The 24,060-nt window shown below is 40.4% G+C and overlaps 1 protein-coding gene across 2 annotated transcripts; it reads right to left on the bottom strand.

The window, feature by feature from the left end:
• Positions 1-1,256: 1,256 nt before the first annotated feature.
• Positions 1,257-22,475, bottom strand: LOC106941256 (uncharacterized). Of its 2 annotated transcripts, none has more exons than XM_015024210.1 (4): positions 22,016-22,475; positions 21,546-21,653; positions 17,878-17,988; positions 1,257-3,592 (listed from the first exon to the last, which is right to left on the bottom strand). In XM_015024210.1, the coding sequence occupies exons 2-4, from the start codon at positions 21,637-21,639 to the stop codon at positions 3,195-3,197; spliced, it is 603 nt and encodes a 200-aa protein (XP_014879696.1). In that variant the 5' UTR covers positions 21,640-21,653; positions 22,016-22,475; the 3' UTR covers positions 1,257-3,194. The 2 variants fall into 2 exon arrangements, with proteins under 2 accessions (XP_014879696.1, XP_014879695.1); XM_015024209.1 differs by having other exon boundaries at positions 21,546-21,729; positions 22,016-22,446.
• Positions 22,476-24,060: the final 1,585 nt, after the last annotated feature.

Here is a 24,060-nt window from a genome sequence, read left to right as displayed (position 1 = left end):
GCGTCCAGGCGTCTCCGAGGAAATAGTAAGAGACGTGTGGAAAGCTGACATCAAAAAAATAAAGGGGAGCGGCGTGACACAAAACAAGCTGGATGGGCCTCGGAGCGGCAAGCTGTGCAAAACATCGAAACCCTCGAAGAGGAGGGGAAAAAAAAAGAAAGCGGGAGAGGGGTGATGAGACAAAGCCTGAGTGACCATGTGGGTTGGATAGTGAAGGTCCACCACATACGACTTAAAAGCCGGCCCTTTTATAATGTATGACTGAGACAAGGCGCAAAAACATCCGAGGAAATGGCAAAGAAAGACAAAAAAAGAGTGGGGGTTGACTCTGAATCTCGGAACGAGGCCAAAGCAGCTCGGAGATCTGAACCGATACACAGACAACAAGAGTTGAGACGGCCCACCCTGCTGTGCAAAAAGCAGCCTGCTAAACGGCTGCTCAGAAGCATCGGGGTTGTTGGCTCCGGAGCCAACGGCGTGTGCCAAGAATCATTCAGAGCGGGAGAGTCCCCAGAGCTAGCTTCTGCTAGCTCGCGCCTTTTATTTCCTGTGTTCAGAGGGGCTGTTTAGGAGGCTAATTTAACAGGCAAACAGATTATGTTAATCCGTGTAAACATTCAAACAACAGCTTGGCTGCCATCCGGGGGGAAATAAACAGTTGAGAACCAGCATATTGATACTGAGAGCTCTGGCATCTTCAAAAAGGCAACACGAAAGCTGTAATGAGACTTGTTGAGCGTTTAGTGCTTTTTTTTTTTCCCTGCGCTTCCTCTACTTTGTTTTTTTTTGCCACCAATTAAGACGTGGAAAACATGACACATTGAGACCATATCTGGTGGTTGCATTTTATCTAAACTTGAGAAGAATTGAGGATGAGGGTACGGCCTTTGTTTTTGGTTCTGCTCTGATGCATCGAATAAAGATCTGACAGCCCCAATTTAAAATTATCTTCCAATCACAGACTTTTTTAAAAATTATTTTTATCAGATTACAGTTTATATTTAATTTAAACTTGGAGCCACAAAGGGATATATTTCAAGCATTTATGTAGATTAAATTAGATGGTTAAGGCTTACAGATAGTTCAGCCCCCCTCCAAGAAAAAAAAAAATCTGTTTCCAGAATCTTCAAATAGAGCATAATGTGATCAATAAACAATTTGAATACGAAAATACAAAGTTACAACATACACAATCCTGGGGAAGGCTGCTGATTTGAGTCACTGATACAAGCCATGGAGAGGTAAGGCAATAAAGCTCCAAGGGCAGTACGCAAGTATTTTCAACAATCTGGAAAGTTGAAACCAAGGTAAAAGGGTGGTAGAAAAAAGGAAGAAAAGTAGATCTATGTACTCAACTCTTGGCTAGGGCTACTTGCATAAATTATTGTACCACTGTACCATCAGCTCTGCTGATGTGCTGCTTTGATGACAACCTTCAGCATTCTTGCATTGTTTGGTCCAGTGAACACAATCACTTCCTGGTCATTAGAACCAGGTACTGGTACTTTTGGTAGTGTGAGCAGGTGCCGAGTGCTGCTGGAAAATGAATTCGGCATCTCAACAAGTCCTGTCAGCAGCAGATTTCTTGATAGATGGTTGGACTTGCTTTGGATCTGATAATCTGCAGTGGACCAACAGCAGCAGATAGCCTGACACCCCAACTAAACTCTGTGGAAACTTCACACTGGACCACAGGCGACTCGTATGCTAAGCCTCTCCACTGTTCCTCCAGATGCAGTGACCTCGATCCAACAGTTGCAGCTGTTGTCGTGGATACATCTGCAGTGGTTCTGGACATTCTGAACAAGCCTTGTAAATGTCCTCCTAAGCTCATGAATGGACTTTGCTTCACAATCCTCAAGGCTGCCATTATCCTTGCATGTGGGGCTTTTTCAACCACATTTTTCCTTCCACCTAATTATCTGTTAATATAGTTAGATTCCGTTTTCAAAACATGCAGTTTATGCAGTAGAGACCACTTGTGATTTACCATCTTTGTGGAGGGTATCAGTGACTTGAGTAATAACATTTCTCTACTAAAATCGTTTCTTTTATGCATGAATAAGTAATATTCAGATTTTCTGAAACTGAATCGTGGGTTTTCTTTAGCTGTAAGATCTAAACGCAATTTACTGAAATAGACCTGTAAATAAGTCAAATAAACAGCAAAATATGCTTATCCCTTGGGAAGCGTACTGAAGCGGCGGAGAACACACAGCCACCAAATGCAATAGATTGAAGAGGGGAGCAACGGGGCCCTGCTAATGAGGGCCAAGGTGTTGCTGATGGGATGTGGGGAGAGCCAAAAAGGGCCCAGAGAGGTGTGAGGGGCCTGAAGAAGGTTGGTCACGACTTATAATAGGCACCCCGTGCTCTCAGGCCTCGTTAGACGCTCGCACCTATCTTCCCGACGGAAGAGGACCGGGCAGCCACCTTCATTACCGGACTCACCTCAGCCTCTCACCTGACAAAAGTGATGGCTTCCCCGCACGCCCAACGCACCCTCTGACTTATTGTTAAGGCAAATAAAAGCCACGGGAGAGAGATAAGATGTCATTTGGTTGACGGGAGTGATAAATACGAGAGGTCAGGCACCTTCATCATTAAAAGGTGAGAGAAGGTAAGAATTTATTATCGATAGCTGATGGGGGTATTACTTCACGAGCCGTCCGAGAAAATGCCCCAAGCTTCCCGCCATTTTGGTTTCGCTCATCTGTTCTTTTGTGGAACTCTGGTAAGTCAGGAGGCTTGTATTTTCCTACATGAAGAAAAATGGATGTTGATTTTATGCAAACAAGACCAGGATGTGGTCGATACTTTCTTCATAAACTTTCTGAACTGCTGCCATCAAGTAAAAATCAATAAACTTAGAATTAGAAAACTTTATTTTCTCCCCAAAATTTCAGATAAATATTATGATCATTTTGGTGGCATATTGGGTGAGAAACTGGACACCAAATGACACCAACGGTTTAACCAGGCCATAAGGTCGATTTTCATCATTAGTGTCTAAATTGCCTTTACCATCCCTGACTAAATCCTGCTGCTCGAAGCTTTGCTAACAAAGTTAGAATGATATTAGGGTCGACACAAGCTGAGATGAAGAGACAGAATTATATAATTAGGAGTCAGAAAAGTTAGTTCGAATTAGTACTGCGTTTTAATCTTTAATTGCCAACATTGTGTGCCGATTACTAACCCTCTGGTAAAGGAGGTTTCTGCGAGCCCGTGGAGCTGCCTTTGCTCCGTCTGCTGCTGTCACTGTTGACCGACAAGCTGGACTTCAGCTTCCTCTGCACCCTGTGAGACACGGGCATGGACGGCTGCCTCCTGGGCTGCTCTGTCTGTGGCATGGCTGTCGCCGGCGCGTGCCCGGGGCCCGACCTGCCCGCCGCGCTAGCCCCGACGCCGGCGCCGCAGGTGCACGTCCTCGTGCCCTCAGGGCTGCCGATGCCGGAGTGGATTCCGTTGGCGTTGGATGCTGTGGGCGTGCCGGAGCTGTTGTGGGGAAAGCCATTTTGGTCCTTGGCAGTCTCTCGCTCCGCCTCCTCAGAAGGCGCTGGCTTCAGGTCAGACTCGGACCGCGGCTGAGCTGTTGAAAATAAAGGGACAGGATGTCATTTTGAGCTCTTTGTTGTCTTCAACAGAGCTGCACAACATGTTGGATGGTGAATCACAATTCACTGAAGGAAAGTAGAGAGTCATCAGCAAGGCACATTCAATAATAGAATTATAATAACATGTTTCTTGATTTTATAGAGGCATTTTGTTGTTTCTATGGCTCAAACTTTTGTTGGGCATCTTAAAGCAATAACTTAAAGCAATAATGTGCAATGCCACTTAGGAAAACTGATGGCTATATTTTCATATATTAACATGTCAATATTCATTAATAGGTACTGTCAATTAAAAAAAAAAATAAACTGGAACTTAAACTATTTAGGAAATTCTTAAACTTTCAGCCCTCCTTGCGTCTTGCACTTTATCTGCCGCCACTCTTAACAAGATAATGTCAGTCGTGTGACTAATATTTCAAACCCAAAAAAGCGAGCGAAGAGCAGAAACGTACAACTTCACATGTGAAAGAATCATGAAAGCCACCTGTGTAGTCAAACACATTTGTGGCAGCAGCTCCTTGGTGAGTTAGGTCGGCGTGAGACGGAGAGATTATTAGAGTAAAAAAAAAAAAAAAAAAAAGAGGAAAGGCAGCCCTGTGATAGTGTACAAATTTGTAAAATGGCTGCTGTCTGCAACAGTAATGATCTTCTCTCCTCTGAAAGCTTGGAGATGGCCTCAACCAGACTTTCTAAGTGCGTGTGTGACAGTCGCAGAAAGCCAAGAGACAGCAACCTGTCTGATAAGAAGGGAAAGGAAGGATGCGAGTGAGGAAAAAGGAGGTGGCATTTCACTGAGAGGAACACCTTGCACATTCAGCTCTACTGGGAGTTAACTCCTGCTTTAGCTTCCCTGCACATCAGAGCTCCGGTACATGTGCACACGCTGCCAGATTTTCTGAATTATTCATCTCTTTTTTTTTTTTCTTTTTTTTTTTAAGTTTCTCTGAGTGAACCCTTACTTATTTTAGACCTTATATGCATTGTCTATATGGCATCGTTGCAGCTAAGCTTTATATTCTGTCACATTTACCAGCTGTTGTAACAGAAACCTTTGCAAGCCTCCATATGTTCCCCCGCAAAAAAACAACAACAAAAAAACCAAAAACATACATTTTCCTAAGTGGATGCACACATGGATGTTAATGCGATGCTGGTAATTTGTTTCCATCTTTATTTTCTTTCTGTCAGCTCACCAACAAGTGCAATTACAGTTAACAAGAGAGCAGGAGTGTGGGAATGGGGGCCTTGCAGTTTTTAACAACACATCACCCTGGGAGAGGCCGGACGTGAATGTGGATGTAAAACAAAGCAATTAAATACGCACTCTGGGCTTTCGCCTTCTCCTCATGCAGGCGTCTGCGTGCTGCTTTAATAAACAAATACAGACTTTGGGGATCAGGATTCCATGCAATTTGAATTAGACAACTGCGTGGCATACCACGGAATTCATTATGCAGTGATTTAAAGGCCAGGTTGTTGGATTTTTTTCCATCTCTGAAAGACAAAAAAGCCAAAAGAACCCCGTCCATGACAACGTATGGAGCGACTGAATCATTCCTAACAAGGATAATCGCAAGAGGGTACATCTGTTGCTGCCTTTCACACATTTTTAATAAGTGTAACTTTCCTTTTCCTCCCCCCCACTTGTGTAGTCAATTTTGGTCTTGTTTATCAGTGTCAGCACAGTGTGCAATAGCAGTGTTATCACAGTTTGCGTAGCTTCGGGAGCTGACGGAGGGATATTTTTTTATTTATATATCGAGGAATAAACTAGCGGCCCATCTGAATTTATGTGTTTTGTTGCAAAGAAACAAAACACATCTATGAGCTCGAAGGCTCATAGAAAAAAAAAAAAAAATCAAAGTATAATTTTATGGGTGATATTGCCGATTGTTTTTTTTTTTTTCCTATTGTATTTGGGTTTACATGCAATAAAATCTAATTGGAATCCCTTTGCTGGAACAAATTACAAAGACCGTTTTATTCCTGTCAAATATCAACTTTGTTGTCCTTTTTTTTCCTCTCCCTTTTTGTTTCTTTATTATGATTAGGAGCTCAGACCTTTCCAGACTTTTAAAGAACTATCAAACTACCCGAAGATTTTGCACATGCAGTTGAAAATTATGACTAAATGTAACATGAGCTTCATTGGTATTTTTGCATTCATTTGTGATCTCAAAATATCTAAAGTAAATATTACATACAACATCGTTTTACATTGGTTTTACATAGCCAGTGGAATACAGTCACTGCATCGCAGGGACTGTATTTTAGGACAGTTGAGGTGGATTTCAGCATCCAGCCAGAACTGAGTGTCGTTGGGAATAGAGCCACCAGAGTTCTCCCTACTGGACCCGGTAACTCCGTGCCCCGAACTCAGATAAACATATAGCAATGGATGGATGGTAAACCATTTCACACATTTCATTAACACAGTTTAGCACATAATTTACTTCAAATTTGCAAAATTCAACAAGATGAGTGATGGCTAAAGACTTCTGCACATTAAATAAACCCACGTCTTTAAAGATCAGTCTCTGTTATTTTACACATATGGCACTAAACCCCCGTACACCAGATACAATGACACCGAAAAGGTAATATCAAAGCTTTATGTATTGAATAAAACGTAACAAACTCATCTCTATATCAAAGCAGTTTCTTATCCAATTTGTGTAGTGCCATAATAAGCTTAATAACAGCCATTTCACGTTATTTAGCTTAAGTGAAGCAGCCGCATGGACTCTCACATTCAAACCCACGTCGATGCATAAAAACAGCCAAAGAAGACTGGGAGGCATAATTGCCTTCCCTTTGCAGGAAGTCAACCTTCCAATTTGCCTACATATAAATACTTATTAAGAAACCACCAAGTAAAAATTAGAGTACATAAGCGGTTAGTCGGGTTTCAGATACAGTGCAGAGCTCCACAGAAGTGGCTAAACTCAGCGGAGTTCTGCTATTCGGTAGCAGGTCCTCGGTTTGGACAGTAATCACACAGTGGCAGTCTTTTATTTTTAACCTGCTGAAAATGGAGACTGAGATTAATGGACACAATGGAGCAATATTCATAATCATTGATCATAATAATGATCATACTGTCAAAGATGGCAATGACAGACTCGTACAGTCACCAGGAGACAAATGAAGAGATAATGAGAAAAAGCAGGAATGAGGAAAAACTGTAGAATTGGATTCCATTAAAACTTTTCACTGTGCACTTTAGTCCAGTATTGGGAAACTAAAGCAGAAATTACATTTTACACTTTTGTTTGTTCCTGACTGACAAAACCATATTGTCGTTATTTTAGTACATTAGTAACATTGATAATATTTCAGAGAACATTCATTCTGTGAAAAATACAATCCCAAAAAACAGTATTTGACATTATTGATGCCATATTTTTGCTATTCAAATAACTCATTTAATACAGCATTTTTGTCATTTAGATATTACAGTTTTAACATGTTCAAAGTTTTCGTAACTTTTGGGGTTATAAATGAGGCACAAAGCCTCAATGAGTCTGAAATACCAAAACTCTTGGGACTCAGTTTCTACTAATTCCATTTTGTGGTAATATTTTTTTAAAATAATATGGTCTGATATTTCATCTAAAGATACTTTAAAGTTACTTTTTGAAATTTTCATTAGGGCCTGCAATAATACACCCTGGTTATCAACAGTTTTACATTATTCCTACGACAGCCAATACAAAGATGTGAAACTTACAAATCCCTGCAAGTTTAATAAAAAAAAAAACATAAGTCCAACAATCTTCTAAGAAAGCAATAGAGAGTCCTGAAATGATTGAATGAACACAGCCCAACCGCAGGCACCGGAACAACATGTTTTGGAGGAAGAGCTGGACATCCGCACGCAACGTACACACACGCAAGCTTCAAATTGGACTTGTAACTGCCCTATTTCCAGCACATCAACAACTGTTGAGGGTGTACGTTTGTAGTTGAATAAAACATGGTATTCCCCTACACACGCTGTCGCACACATCACAGGGGAAACTAGGGGCTGAGTGGTTCTTGACTGTCTAAGCAGCATCCCAATTTGGTCCCAGCTACTAGTAGCTGACAGCCTCAAATATCTGGGGAGCATTTTTAAAAGGCCAGCGCTTGATGGATTCATGAAGAACACACAAATATAATTGCTATTTGTCCCAGAGTCTTCAGTGGCTGTGCCACACAGGGACCACACGGCGGAGTGCCTGAAGAGAACGGGAGTGCAGGGGTGGAGGGGGGTGGATCGCGTTGTATGTAAAACCGAGTATTCTGTATAAACACCTCGTTTTTGGCACAGAAAAATAGGTCCTACAGGAGGGAGCTGGAAACTGCACCAAAAAGAAAGAGAGAGAGGGAGAGAGAAAAAGGGAAAGAGAGAGAGAGAGAGAGAGAGAGAGAGAGGAGGAGGCCCTCACACACACATACACACACCCATCAAGGTGAAATATGCATACATGTACGCACGCATACATGTCAATTGAAACAAAGCTGTATAAACAAGCATTCTAAAATAGTTGGGCGCATGAAAATAGAGCACAAAAGGTCAAACAGGGCGGTATGGAGATTCTCATTTGCACAGCGCTGCATGAGGAGTCGCAGGTAAAGGCGTGGAGCAGATTGAACAATCACAGTGGAACCGCAGTTCTAAAGCTTGGTCCTTTTTAATATTAATGCCCCCGAGACGGGGAGAAACGGGCGAAAGGTGTTTGCTCAGGCTTATTAGAATGCCCATCATAGACAGCATACAGTTATTCAAATGTCACATCAGTCCCTCCAAATAAAACACCCCAATCCAGATCTTGTAGTCATCTCCTAATGGCCGTTATTACACAACGCAGCGAGTTTTGTGAGTTTACACTGAATAGAATATGCGATTGCCTTTACTGTTAGTTAGGAGCCACACAGGCAGGCCCCTGCGCCTTGTTTATCTTTTTATGCCAACGTATTAGAAAAACATGTATATTTTCTGCCTGAATGGTCCGCGTACCTGCATGATTGAAATGCTAATTTGCAAATGTGCAATGACCTAGTCAGACTCCTCTTACCACCGACTGCCACCCCCGCCTCCGCTCGCTGCCAAAACAGCCTGAGGTATCATCTCTCCTCCTAACAAACAGCGGTGTGGAAAAACCCCTGCTTTCAATCCAAAGGGATACATTTTCTCATTAGAAATTATACATCTTCCCCAGTCGTATTTATAGACGCAAAACCAAGGGAATTACGCAGCAGAGAGAGCGGAGGGGGACACGTAGAGAGAGGAAAATAGTGCAATGAATGTTATTACAAAAGGGCTCTGATTGTAATTTTCCTTGGGCGTATCAAAGCCTCGTTTACTGTCTGACCTTCTAAACTCTAAGACAAGGACTTTCTTTATTTTGGAAAAAAAAAAAGAGGAGGTTTTGAAAGGAATGGGCTACAAAAAACTTAATATGTGGAACAACGTTTAAGCATCCCATAAAATCTGAAAGCACAGATGCACCGACTGCTTGGAATGCGAAAGGAATAGGCAGATGTTTTCCCCCCTCTTTTTAAGATTGGCCAATTCCTTAAAAATCTGACTATATCTTTGAATCAGTTTTAACCTACATAAAATGTTTTGTTTTTTTTAAAGGCACCATATCACTTTTGTTTCAGTCTAGAGTTGTTTTCATTGGAGAAGAACGAGCTAAAGTTAGACACGATACATAAAAAAAACCCAATCAGAGGAACCAAAAGATGTAAAAAGGCAACTCGAACAGATGATGGATTTTCCAAAGAGAAGGTCACAAAAAAACTGGCAATTTTTCTTTGACTCAGCTGTTTTCTCCATTTGAACAAGAAGACAAATAGTACAACTCCCCATGTGTTCTTGTTACAATTATCCTCTTTTGTTGGCACCGAGTTAGAGAAAACGAATCACAGACATGTTTATAATTTAAGATATAAAGTCGAGGGATAGTGGTGACAAGCTCCAGTAGTCACCAGGCACTCTGGACTGGTTGTCAATCCATCACAGGGCAGATAAAAATTATTTGCATTTATTAAATGTTTCCAGAGTAAGATCTTTCCACCATTTTTGGTCTATAAAACACATTGAGTAAAACCAACAAAAGCATTAAAAGAAAAATCTGCAAATGTTTTGAGGTCTGAACTGGAATAACTTTGTGTTTCTCTTCATTTCTTTACATGTTCTAGTCCTTAGTAACAAAGAATAAAAATCTGATTAGGTCAGAGTCTAAAAATTGGTTGGTCAAACTTAAATGTACAAAATAAATAAAAAGATTTTTAAATGTTAATGATACTTGTTATGAATGATGATATAGCTCTTAAAGGGATATTGCCGTAATTCAAATCTAAAAAACGAACATGGTCCAATAAACAGTGCATTTCTTAAAAAAATTTAAAAAAAAAGAAAAACAAAAAGCTCTTATTAATATTAGATGTGAAATGTATGCTGTAAAGGTGACATTAAATAGAAAAATTAGATAGCAAGGTATGGATCTCCAACAAGAACTCTCATCTACAGCGGTCACACAAACCGGTTGGCGACCTGACACGGGTTAACAGAAATGTCACTTGTTCCAATAGACATTCAAAAAAAAAAAAAAAAAAAAAAATGATTCCGGCCATCAACCAGCAATCCTGGCCCTGTCAGTTCATTTACAGGCAGACAATGTTTTGTATTTATTCTAGATAAAATGATGGTGTTCAGACGATGATGATTGCTGAAGAAAGCTAAATTACCTGCTCTGATATTGGATCCTCATCAGCAGAAATGACATGCTGGGTGTGTGCGGTGGCCAGTCACAGAACTCTATTAACCGTCTTCACCTGTCAAGGCCGATCATATTGCTTCGCATCTCATTTGAACAGGAAACATCACCTTCTTCCACATTTTTCTGCCGCTCCGGGTCACTCCGACAAACGGCTTAACTGATTTTAAATAGCCACAGACTCACATCCTTTAGCTGTTTTAGTTCTCTAGAACGCTCACTTATATTTGACTTGTATGACACACTGGGGGGAAGTGACACTTCCTTTGCTTGTACCGCAGCTGTCGCCTCTACCCAACACAAAGAGAGAAAGCGTGTCAGGGATTTACTAATTTCAAATTTTGCTGCTGATTAAGTGGAAAAAATAACCCCCTCGGACCTTGTTCTGCTTAATTACATTTAACGGCAGCAAAGGCATCTTGAAAGACGAGAGCTTGATTTGGCGAAATGAACCTCTCAGCACAAGTGGTAAGGTGTGCATGCTGGGAAAGGGGTGGAACGGGCTATCGTACTGGGCTGGGGTGGGGTATCATCAATTATCCTTTGATTTCAAAAATGGAACATTCTCCCAAGATTAATATGTTTGACTGCTATCTAAAATAACCAAATCGCCCACTGAAATGCCGTCTTTCATTTTAAATTTGTCAAGGGAAGGTGATTTATACGCCAGATCCTGCGAAATCTGCCGTTACTGACGTCTCTGTTCTTCGCTGCTGTGTGAAATTTGGCACGTCGGTAATTTGAGTCCTGAATATGCAACACAAAGCAGAATATACACACAGCATTCATTCCCTCTTCACTCATCTCATCACAATTTGTCTGGATTTAACGTTAAAAAAAAAGCAAACTAAGCACATAATTGGGAAAATAATGCACCTCCTAAAAGTTTTTGCAAATAGAAATCTGACAAGTATGAAAAGTATTTGTGACGTGTCACGCGAAATCCAGTCGCTAAAACAAAAACGGAGAAAATATGAAAATCACCAATTCCTGATGAAATAAAAGTTTTTTTGCAAAATATACTCGATCGCATGAACATCACCCCAAGATTTAAGTAGCATTCTCTGTTGTTTTAAAATGATAAACTTTGTGTTTGAGTTAAGGTTGCTTACAGAGTAAATCAGGGATGCTTCAGAGGGCGTAGGGACACACACACAGCTGATAAACATACCGGGCTTTATTGGCTGTTCACTTGCTTTCATTACTGATTTTGGCCAATAAGTTGAAAGTTTGAAAGAAACACATGGCTACTAAACATCGTCACCACAATGCAGTATTATATCAATTGTGGTGCACCTCTTGTGCAGATCCATTCCAAATCTGTAATCCAGGCCTTTGGAAAAATCTGTGGCAAGACTCACAAATGTGTGTTTACAGAAGCTAATTTTTTAAAAATGAATTATTTTCCATAAACCTCACGCATGCAGAATCACACAGAATCCCAATGCTACGCTTGTTCTACTAATTCTTAGGTAAATTTAAGCAATTAAGTTTTAAAGTATTTTTATTTTGTTTTTCTTTACAGATCTGCACATATTTCTTTGATTTAGACCTTAAACGGCCAACTACCGCAATTTTTAAAAAGATCAGTTATGACGTGACTCAGAGCAGGCCTGAGGTTGCTGCCAGGCTTCATACGCCAAAAGTCGTGCTCCACCCTCTCTTCTCTGATGACTTAAAACAAAACTCGGGAGCAAGGGAGAATGAGGGGAAAAGGAAGGAAAGAAAACAGAGGGCTATATTTTCAATTTCAGCTACATCTGTGACTCAGTTTTTCCACACAGCTTCAAATTCTCCCTCCAGGGAGGGGAAACTTGCCGTTTTCTTTTTTTTTTTCTTTCTTTTAAATTCAACGGAAGGCGGGTCTCACACTGTGCTATATGCACACAGGGGTCAAAAAGAACAAAACATTAAAAAAACACTGTATTCGGAAAGTCAGAAGTGGGCGCAAATATACCACAGAGGTCCTTCTCTGGGTCAGAAAGGGGTTAGGCAGTCTATGAAAATACCCCCACACCCAGTTCCTTTATTTGCTCTGTATCAATCTCAGCATTAACCCGCTGCTAATGGGACAGCTGTGGGTCAGTGCCTCCTGTCTTAGAGATGCCAATCAAGACCTTAAGCTGAGAGATCAGCCTTTGGGACAGAGGTGTTCGTCTGCCTCTGAGTGGCTTTTAAAACACAGAGACGCCTGTATTGATTTTAGCTCTAGCCTGAAAGAGAAAACGGGGGCGGGCGGCAGTGGTGGCAGTGTCAGCTGTGGCTCTGTGTGTCTGGACGGCGGCCAGCCCGTGGTCCCTGGTCACCCTTCACTGCTCGGGGTGGAAGGGTTGGGAGGAGGGGCGCTCCGAATGACCTAACAGAGAGGCGCTGAACCTACAAACACGGAGGGGCCACGGAGTTGGAAGCTCGGGGGGTTCGGGGCTAGTGGGGCGACATCAGCAGAGATCTCATAATAGAAAAGGGTTTTAACCTTAATGTTGGAGCCAAAATCCTGTTAGGGGCCTAGTAATACCCCGTGTGCTGCTGTCATTTCAACTAGTTGATTTTTTTTTTTTTTAGACACCAACCCCCATGTACGAGTGGGTTGTGAAAGGCAATGACACCATCATTGTTTTGGCAGTTGACAACCTGTGCTTTACGCCTGCAATTTTTTATTAATTTATATGAAAAAAATAAAATAAAAATCTGAAATCTGGGAACTTGCTGAAGTTCTCCAAACATACAGCGACATCACCTTTGCCTGTCACATTCCAATCACATACTGTGAACTATTCATTGGGCTTTCAAGACCTAAAAAAAACATTCAAATGCATCACTGCGAAGTTGAACTTTAACATTTTTACAAATAAAAAAAACTTTGAATGTTTTACAGGCATTTTTTTTGTCCTGCATTACTTAACCACAATCAAATACAAACTAATACAAACAATTACATGCAAAAAAAAAGCACCTAATTTGTACCACCTGTGTAGCATCTGTGTGTTTTTGCTCTTAAGAGAAAATCAGAATGCTATTTTCCAGTTTGCCGGAGCACAACAAGAACATTCGCTGGCCATGTGAGATATAAACTATAATTTTTAATTGAATGCGAACTGGAATGTGTGGTGGATTACAGTTATCACACACTGAACACATCACACCCACTGAGAAGAATACGTTTTAGTAAATGAAACTAAGCTTCTTCAAAGAGCAGATCTGGGCAGGAAGGATATCCTGCAGCAGTCCGGATTACAGCGGGAATTGACGAAACCTCTGACTGAAGACTGGAACATAATACAAGGATGGTAATGTAAGTGAACCTGCACAAGACTTGAGACAGGGCCAGGAGTTTACTGTCCAGCAGGACAAACAGCCTGAACATGCAGCCGGAGATACAAAAGCGTGGATTAGATCAACAAAATCATGTTAGAAGAGTCCAGTCAAAGTCCAAACCTAAATTAAACAAAATCGATAGCAACCCTTGAACATGCTTGAGATATATGGCAAATATTGGCAAAAATTCTCGCATTCTAGATACTCTCTAATTTAATCGCAACTGGACTCATTAGGGGTGAATGCAAATGCAGACCACACCTTTCAGGCTTGTATTTGCAAATACACTGCACTTTGTGTTCATCTATTAAATTATATACACTAAAGTTTGAGTGTTCCTAGAAGTTTACAGCATATTAAGACCCACGACCATCATTCAATTTGAATCGAAATGAGAGACATGGTCTTCAACAGTAAGGAAAACAGAAAAAGACTCTAGTGATTAAAATCTATATGTGTACCCTCTTATTTAATGTGCACTTAAATAATTAGGAATTGAGGTATGCATATCTAATCAATTGGCTCAACTACTTTGGATATCTTAAAGAAAAAAAAATGGTGAACAGTCTTGGGCACTTTGAGTAAAATATGCTAATTAACACACTTGAAATTTCCCATATGAAATCTATCTGCAGCAAGACAATGAGAAAATAATTACAATAGAGGTAGAATTACAATGACCGTTTTAATCAACCCCTGCACTAGCATTTCACCCTATTTATACAGTTTTTGATTCCATGACCCACTGGTAAGTAATCACTTGAAAATTACGGTGCAGTTTATAATAGGCCTATGCTTTGGAGGCAGTTTTTCTGCAAAGACAGGGCTCCAGGGATTACAATAAAGATATGAATCTTGCAAAACAACAATCAGCACAGAGCTCTAATAACTGGCATAAAGACTCAAAGAAAAGCAAACTGACATGAGGTTAAAAGTCTCAAAGTGCCCCAGGCTCTTTGAAAGGCGCATAAGGTAACGCAGGGGGTGATTGCGGTGTTTGAATCAACACCGGATAAACATCTCACGTGTCCAGCGTTTGCACTTACAAAGTCGAGTAAAATTGTGCAGTCCTGTCCGATTAAATCCGTTCTGCATCTATTATGCGAGGGGTGTGGAGGGTCACAAAGTTCATTTCAAAAAGGTCAACTCTTCTTAAAAGGTAATAAACTCAAACGTGTGGCAAACGTAAGATTCACACAAAGGCCAGAATTAAAGCCTTTATTTCGAAAGTAGAGTCGTGCTATTTGACCTTACTTTCTTACTAAAGTTACACTAAGATAAAAAATTTAAAAAAAAAACCACACAGGCTAGTAAGGTCGTCTTTATCAACCAAAGAAGAATAAAAAAAAAAAAAACTATTTGCAATCCGGTGAATTACATGATGATTAAACTCCTAAAACCCGCTGCGAGGTGGTAGTGATTTATTCCGAGGCGGTGGCTGGAGAGGCACTGTTTGCAGAGATATCAGCCGTAAGAGCAGAACGGTTCGTTGAAGAATGTCTCTCTTCCCACAGGAATTCTCCCACCTCACCCTGGATGGCAGATCTACTGACGGACGATTCTCTGAGAAAGGCAGCGAACACTGCTGTCTAACAAACCACAGGGCTCTCAGACACAAAACCATCCAGGGGTCATAGATTTTTTTTTTTTTTTTTTTTAATGGGAAAAGTTTATACTTTTCTAACACCGAGAGTCCTCAGCACCTTTTAGACAATTTTAAAGTAGAGATACTTTGTAGTTCTTCTGGTTACAAAAATTCCATATGAATGTATGGCAGAAAGCATAAGGAAAGTAAGTATTTGGAAAGTAATCGGGCAATAAATAGGGAAACTATTAAAAATCACATATTAACAAATGTGTGAATGGATGGATTATGGGTAGGAGGAAGCGAGGAAGAATTCAGCGGGATTAGACGAATGTAAGGATCTTTAAGACAATGGAAGAAGTACGAAAGTATAGAAAAAAAAAATTAAATTCCCTTTTCCTTTTTTCCAGACAGACAAATTTCAGACTTTGTAATATCCTTCTCATTTCAAATAGCTTAGCTTATTTTACATCTGTGTCCGATCACTGTTCACTACAAATTCCTGCGATTGCACCCTGTGTCCTACGGGTGCCCTGTTGGGAATTATGCAACCGCTGGCCTATTTCAGGAACTCGCTTCAAGAGGACCGACCCAGCTGATGTAATGGCCGACCTGTCAAAACAGTGTTATTGAAGCTGAAATGGGATCGCTGTTGTTATCAAAACAGCATAATGGGCTTCCTCTTGTAGAGAAAACTTATTGTCCAGATACAGTACACAAGTTCTAAATCAGACAGCCGGGGGGAAAAGAAAAGCGCAAAGGCTCAGATGTAGGCAGGCAGATGATTTCTTATTGATTTCCTGTTTCTGCAGTGGAGAGGGCTCTCAATTACCCCTAGCAGCAAGCGCAGCACCCCCGAACACAGCTAAACTACAGTGAGCCCATGGGACTCTGTGATATAAATAAGCTAAGTTAACTCGGCTAAAATGGATTATCAACTTAAAGGGGTAAAATCAATTCCAAGTCAAAAGTGATATCCAAGCCTTAAAAGTAAACTTGAACTTCATTACATCACTTTGATGACTTAAAAACAAATCATTTTATTTTATTTTTTAATTTTTTTCCCCTCCTCTGGTAAATAAGCTACAGCTAAGTCACTAAGTTTAATAAACAGGAAAAAAAAGAAAGGAGAAGGAGGAAAAGGGCACTCTGGAAAAGTTAACAACTGTGAAACAAAAGAGACCTGTAGTCAAGAATGGTGTTAAATGAAAACACGATCCTTATTACAGCAGCAATCAGCTGCCATTAGCCCATGTTGTCACATCTCACTCCTCTCAGGAACAATGAAGCACGCATACACAAAGCCTTTTAGTCGCGTTTCACTCTGTGACCTGCAATCTATATCTTTGTAAGGAGTGGAATTACTGTGCAACTAGGTTTAATTAGAATTGCTTCTAAATCAATGGCAAATTGCTGTTTAGCAGAGCCTTGCTGTGCTCTACATTTGCATAAAACAATATGATTAGATCAGAGTCACGAGAAAGTTTCCAGCCTGAACCAGAAGAAATGCCACAAAGTACGCAGTAGCAACGGTTGAAAGGTTTTTATTATTGGAGACTTGTTGATTCTAACTAGGAAGATGCCTCCAGAAGTTCACAAACCTTTACTCAATTAAAGGTCTGACGCGTTCCAGTTTTGTCCATTTCTGAATCATGTAATTAAAAGTTCACCCTGAATTTACACCGGACAAGCGGCGAAACTGTCGAGCTGTTGGCTGCACGGTTGACGGATGATTGACAAGCAGTTTGTTGATGGACGGACGGAAGAAAAGGTGAGCATACAACAGACCAACATAAGAGACACACGAATATATAAGAAGACAAGAAGACGTCCAGACAGATTGACAGAAGGTAGTTGGATGGACTAATGTACAGTTAGAGATGTTGATGGACAGACATAGGAATGGACGGATGACCTATCATTTATGGATGATAGGTAGATGATTGATGGACCAGACAAGTCTATTTCCCCACCCCCCACATGTTGCAAACCTGGATGCTACTTCAACTAAAATACACTCTTTCCCAGTCTGCAATAACATCCTGTGAAGAGGCAAACGTTGGCACCAGGTTAAAGAAACTACAAGTAGGACTCAATCGGTACATGAGGACGGCCAATACCACAAACTGGATTTCCCTTCTTGCAAAACACATGGCTGAGGATTTGAAAGAAGCAAAAATGGCCGACTGAGCCAAGTCTTGGTCATAACGTCAGAATAAGACAGCAGGCATGTTATACTCACTTGCCAAGAGGCCGAGCTGCTATCTGGCTATTACTGTAATTGGAAACAGTGAAGCTAATATTTCAGATGGCCAACTGACCCTAACACAGGAACAGCATAACAATAGCTTTTCCTATAAGGTGAGAATATTGGCATTAGAAAAAAAAATCTGAGTAAAATTAAAGCAGTTTCAAATGTTGAATAAAAAAATAAATAAAAAATCACTTGCAGAAGTTAGGCTGATCCGACATGTTAATCACTTTCACTTTCTGCAATTAAATTCCTCATTGTTTATTATTTAGAGAGAGGAAAAAAATAGCACAACGATGTACTGCTGTTTGCCCACAGTTTTCCCGGGTCATTAAGACTTACTCCTCACAGGCTTGCAATAATTAGGCTTCTCCTCCGTCACGAGACTTTGTCCTTCAGCGGATTGTTTCCTAGGAGAAGACGCGCTTCCTGTTGATTCACAGTCACAAGCATCTGGGGAGGGAAGTCACAAGAAGTGGATGTTAAGTATGGTTCAAAATGAAATGGGCGGTCGGACATTTACATACAGTCCTCATAGGCCTGGAAGTTATTTCGTTGTGAGGCTCGTAAGGATTTAGTGAAACACAGAGAGTGTGGCATAATGCATACACCCCAACAAATATTTGGTTTAAAATCCATCTGGCTCAATAGTTGATCTGTCTTTATGGCAGAAGAGGTGAGTTTGTTTCCTGGTACAGAGCCCATTTTTAATCCAAGTCCACAATTTTCTGGCATAGCTTGGACTATGTTTACGTAAGACCACTGTCTGGAAACCGATGGTGTTTTTGAATGTTGCTTGGTGAAAAGTTTCACGTTTAGACGAGACCGCCAAGATATCTTCAATCCACTGCTGTTATGCTGGGGCCCTACGTAGCGCTGTGATTTTAACATGTCGTCAAAACATGCATGCGCTTTTAAACCCTTAGCTTCCACCTTCATCTCTCTGTCTCAAATGAACAAAGTGTAACACATGTTCCTTATCAGAAGTTGTGTTAAGGTAGGCAGGTTAAGTAGCACACACAGGACAATGCTATCCAATATTGTTTTTGTCGTTTTCTGCCCATGCACGTGCAGGACAAACCCTCACCTGAAATCAATAGCCCACTTGGAAACAAATGGGTTTTCTAAAAACCCATAAAAGGTAATGATCCTGATAAACATGAACACTGGTCTTGGAATAGATGAAAACTTGTGAATTCTGTGAGTAGATTCTATGTGTACATACCAATTGATTTAAATAAGCATCTATTATCTCTGATAAGAACAGTGGCTAACTGGGGCAGCACTATGCCATACCCCTAGTAAAAACCACAAAACAGTGCATGATTAGTGACTTTTTACCAAATACTTGTGGGGATGTATGCATCTATGTGAGGATTAGAGAAAATCCAAAAACAAACCTGTGCTTCTGATTCATTTCTTTCATGCAATAAAGTTACACGGTGTGAACGGCTCAAAGCATTACGAAACAATCTGCAAACCAACAGCACATTAATGCCCAAAAGTGGGTATGAAGTCCTGATTGCCGAAAAACAAGGTTACCTATAAACACTTTTCTACCAAACGTTAACATTCCCGTTTGGGTTGGTTGTGCCAGACCGAATATCAGCTGTGTAACCCGTAGTTGCAAAAGGCCGCCCTCCTTTTTCACGCCAGCAAAAACAACCACCTGGCAACGTGTGCGACATGGTGGGACGGTTCAGGTGAAAGTCCCTGCCAGAGCTCTGGATCTCATTTTCTTTCTCCCAGTGCTCCCGAGTGTGCTCTACCTGCCAAGATTCTTTTACTGCTATAAAGGCTGCATTCATCTAAATTGGAAAAGCATCCAGGCAAAAAAACAAGAAAAAAGAAGAAAAAAATAAACTGGCCTGATAGCCATGCACAAATACGAGAAACTCTTAATCTGTCTCTCAAACTGGCTTCCTGTGTTTAACATTATGGCTTGTTTATTGCATACTGTTGCTTTGATGTGAAACTGAATCAAGGGTTTGACCATGGAGCACACCTAATATAGCTTTGCTTCACTGCAATAACAATCCATTTTGCGAGCTGTGATGGATAAGTGGTCAGAGGTGTAATATAGGAAGTGGAAGCATGTTGAGATCATTTGGAGTATTTAAGCATCACAGTTTACTTAAAATCAGCCTATATCCAGCAGACCCACTGTCCACTGAAGGGGAAAATCCACCAAAAACAAAAGTGGAATCCATTTACAATCCAGCAGTCCCGTGCAATTGCTCACTTTGTCCTACTTTCCTATTTTTTTTTTCTCTTTTTGAAACCGTGCCATAATAATGATCGGTTAACGGTCCGTTGCTTGTTTGAAGAAAAATGAAAAGCGGGTGTGGGGGTAAGCTTATTTTACATGTGATAATCTTAGGGGCAACTGGAAAGTTAATTAAAAACTATAATTGGCTGTGTGGTTGCTGTTAATAGTCAGCAGGGTGTTTCCTCCAACTTTATTAAGGAAAAAAAAACAGGCACAAACATTATCAAGGCTTTCAGACTAGTGCGCAGATAATGACTTTTACTGAAAGTTGCCTGAAAGTATAAGAAAATACCAACCCAAAGCCACTTTCACTCATGTTTTCTGTTTATTTTATTTTTAAAAGCAAGTTTCGAAACCAAATACGTAAGTGTATTTATAGCTGAATTTTATTGGATGAAACAGAGGGAGAACTTGGTGAATACATGAGCTATGTATGCCTTTCACACATTTTAGCTTGCCAGCTACAAATGTGTGGTGGCTGTTCTTGAACGAATAGCGCTCTGGGCAAGAAACTTCAAGAGTCTACCAGTCAAGGTTTATCCGTTGTACTCTTTGTGCTTGTCTGGATAAAAGATGGCCAAAAAAAAAAAGCTCTAGTCTGAGCAGTACAAGTACTTCTCATAAACAAATTCCTGAAGAAACATTTATCACTGCATATCACGGACACAAGAAAGTTTTCCGTGCCCTTGCCCTCCTCTGAGTGAGCATGAAAATAACTATTGGTGTTGCCAAGCTGGAAATTTCACTGTTATCAATAAGAAGCATTTAGGTCACGTTACCTCTTAAAAAAAATGCAGATCTTGTCCAATAGTGGAGACTTTAATCTCAAACCATTGTTTTTATTCTGCTCAATAGTCAGTGGGAGCTGTCATGGAGCCTATGCCCGTCACAAAACACTCACAGGCGCATCAGTCGCGATGCATCTGTCCCTCTCAGCTGCTGTCACAGCAGGGGATTTTCACTCCTCCACATTACAAACTGCAAATGAATCTTGTTGCAGTGAGCAATTAATCAATTTATCGCACAATAAATTAAACTGAGCTTAATCATTTCCATTCTGATGAAAATTTTGTTTACAGAGAATTCATAATCTACTTTCTTTATGGCTCTGGTTGTGTGTGGCTTTGACTTATTGTTTTTAAGTGTGTTTTATTTTCAACATTTTGTCTTCCAGTGTTCTGCACAAAATTAAAGTTTATTAGCCTTTGAGAGGACAAACCTGCATTATTCTTACATCAAATGATGAAAAGAGTACCCAAATGAAGTTTGTTTCCATCAATCCCAAGCTAGGATACAGAAGGAGAATTAGAAATGTGCCAATGAAAAATATAGATAAAAACTATTCATTTAAACATTTACGTATCTTCAACTCATTTCGTCTCTCCCACTGAACTAGAGGGACCATTACAATTACATACAAATTGTAAATTATGTAAAATGGCCTTTCCTTTTCTGCGGACTCAGATTAAGTTTTTACATTTTTTTCTTCACAACTCCTGCTGCCGCCCACCAAGCCTGCCACTCTGGGCAGAGAGCCTCATTGCCAAACTGCTGCCATGTGAACAATTGCCACGATACATTTAGGGAGTTTTTCTTTTTATTTATTCCACCACCGCTTAACAATATACAAGTTATCCATTCTGACAAAACCTCTGTGGAACCCCTGTACTTGACATTAACCCATATTCGCCGAATACACACCTAAAGCCACTGATTAATGGCCTGTCTTGTGCTCTCTTACCGTGTGACGCTAACAGCAGGGGACTTGTCTCTTGCCGTGGGCCCTGTCCTGGACCCGCCGGCCCTTCTGATGGATGGACAGTCTCCTTGGACATGAGGCAGTCGTCCTCTTCGAAGGGAGAAAAAAAATTATAAACCACCACCAGCAGAAGTAGTTCCTCCCTTCTTTTCCTCAGCCCTCAGTCCTGCAAAAAGCAATAAGTCTCACAATCAGCGCAGCGTTTTTAGACACAAAGCAAAACTATGGAAGTCGTTACTCAAACTGCTTATTCACACGCCGAGAAAAGTGACGTCGAGCTCCAGTAAAACTTAGTGGAAATTTCCCTCCGCACGCTCTTTACATAAACTTTGCTGAAAGAGTTTATAAGCAGCCCATTTGTTCACGGTCTGCCTTTTTTTTGTTTTGTTTTATAGCAAGAAAAAAAAAGAAAGAAGAAGCAATGGCAGATTTACTGTTTGTGTCCGACTTACCTTTCAAACATGACAACTCTCTCACTTGAGTTCAAATGTGACTTATTCCCATCCTTCTTTCCCTCCTTCAACTCGTTCCTCAAAACGTTAGGAGGAAAAATAAAACAAGACAACTTCACACCCGACAGTTTTACCCCTACTCTAACTGTTCGACGTTCGTAGTCCAAGATATTCCAGATGGTTTTTGACGTACAAAAGTCGAAAACATGATCCTCTGTTGACTCTTTCGGCGCGCAGCTGCGGTAAGTTTACTCGGGACACTTCAGGTCTAAAACATTTTCATCATATCCGGATTCCAGCAGCGCAACTCGTGAAGGCTCACTCTTCTCGCTTTCTCTCGCCTTGGCGGCAGGGAGGAAAACAAAGCCCTCCCTGTTGATGTTTACCCAAATTTATGTGAGTGTTTGTGTGCGCGCGCGAGAGAGAGAGAGAGAGAGAGAAAAAAAATGAAAAACGGAAAGAAGGTAAATAATTTTGCCTGATGGAAATTTTTCATACAGTATATTTAGCAAATTTTTTTACAATGTTTACAAAACTCTCTCTGAGACAAACGTTTCCTATAAAATTAATTCAAATATTTATCTTTTAAAAAACCCCTCTGAACAGCAAGAAAAGACAACATATGAAAGTGTAAATATGGTCTAAAATGACTGCTGTTTATGTTGCTATTACTCATAGAAAGTATTCTTAGCCCTTTTTTTTAGTTAATTGTACGTTGTCATTAACTTTGAGTGCTCTTTTTGTTTTTCTTTTCCCTTGATGCAACCATTCACTGAGTTATTTTTTCCTTTTTTATTTATTTCATAGAAAGTGCCCCCACATCAGAGCTTCTGTGTTTTGGTTTGATGGAAAGAACCATTAATGACACTTGTTTCCATTAATATTGTCCGTTTTTTGTTTTCTTCTTTTTCAGTAAATGGCTTGGTAATTTTCTATGTAATCTAATTTTTTTTTATCTTGTCCGTGTACTGAAGGCCTTTTGCCACGACACTATGTTACTAATTGCTTTTGGGGCCGTTTACATGTCTGGGCGGCAAGGCACAGACGGATAGACTTTTCCTATCACAGTCGACAAAGTTAAGTCTCGGTTCATTCAAGGACAGCAGTCAGCTGAGACAGCAAGCGAGCATGAGCAATCATTAAATCATCTAAATGGAATGTAGACATCAGAGACACCTGAGTGTTTGTTGCACTGAGGTGCCAAACTGTCTGCTGTGAAAAACCTTTCTTCAGTAGTGGTGTTGCTGGTTAAAAAAAATAAATAAAAGATTACTTTAACACCCCTCCAAATGGAAACACTAAAGTAAGAAAGCGAAATGAAGACAACTGATTAATCATTTGTAATCTACCATGAAATTTCTTAAACCTTAAGGATTTTTGGCGAGTAAGAAAGTCCCGGGTTTCAATCCCCATCTGGGGGTCTTTCTGTATGAAGTTTTCCTGTTGTACCTGTGCATGCATGAGTTCTTTCCAGCTTCCTCCCACAGTCCAAAAACATGACGATTGGGTTGAGTGGTTTCTCAAAATTGTGTCTGCATGCACGCTTAATGGTCCTGTGTATCTATGTGTTGTCCTGCAATTGGCTGGTGCTCTATCCTTGGTGCACTCCATCTCTCACCCAGTTATTACTGGAAATAAGCATCAGCCCATCTACTTTCTTATATTGGGGCCTGAATTACTTGACGGACTTGATAGAATGAGGAAATCTGCTGAAACTAAGGAGTACTTTTTTCATGAAACAGGTCAATGGTCCAATCTAAAGGTTTTTAAGATCTTGGAGTAGCCTAGCCAAAGTATGTATTTAAGTGTTGTACTAATACTGTAAATAGGCTATTCATGTCTAAAAATCCTCCAATATTGCTAAAACTAAAATAACTCTTGAGAGTAGAATGGATAAAAATTACATTGCACTGGTGTAAGGAGTCGTTATCAGTTAGTTACTGCAATAGCTTGATGCGAGGTAAGTGAATAATCTCCCGATATCAAGCATGTGACAAAATATTGCATGTTTTCAGATTTGCAAAATGTATTCCAGAAAAGCCCCA

Source organism: Poecilia latipinna, unplaced genomic scaffold (genome assembly GCF_001443285.1).
Source record: "Poecilia latipinna isolate Pla-1442-1.1 unplaced genomic scaffold, P_latipinna-1.0 Scaffold3571, whole genome shotgun sequence".
In the NCBI taxonomy this organism is placed as follows: Eukaryota; Metazoa; Chordata; class Actinopteri; order Cyprinodontiformes; family Poeciliidae; genus Poecilia; species Poecilia latipinna.
This window is presented reverse-complemented; position numbering and strand designations above follow the sequence as displayed.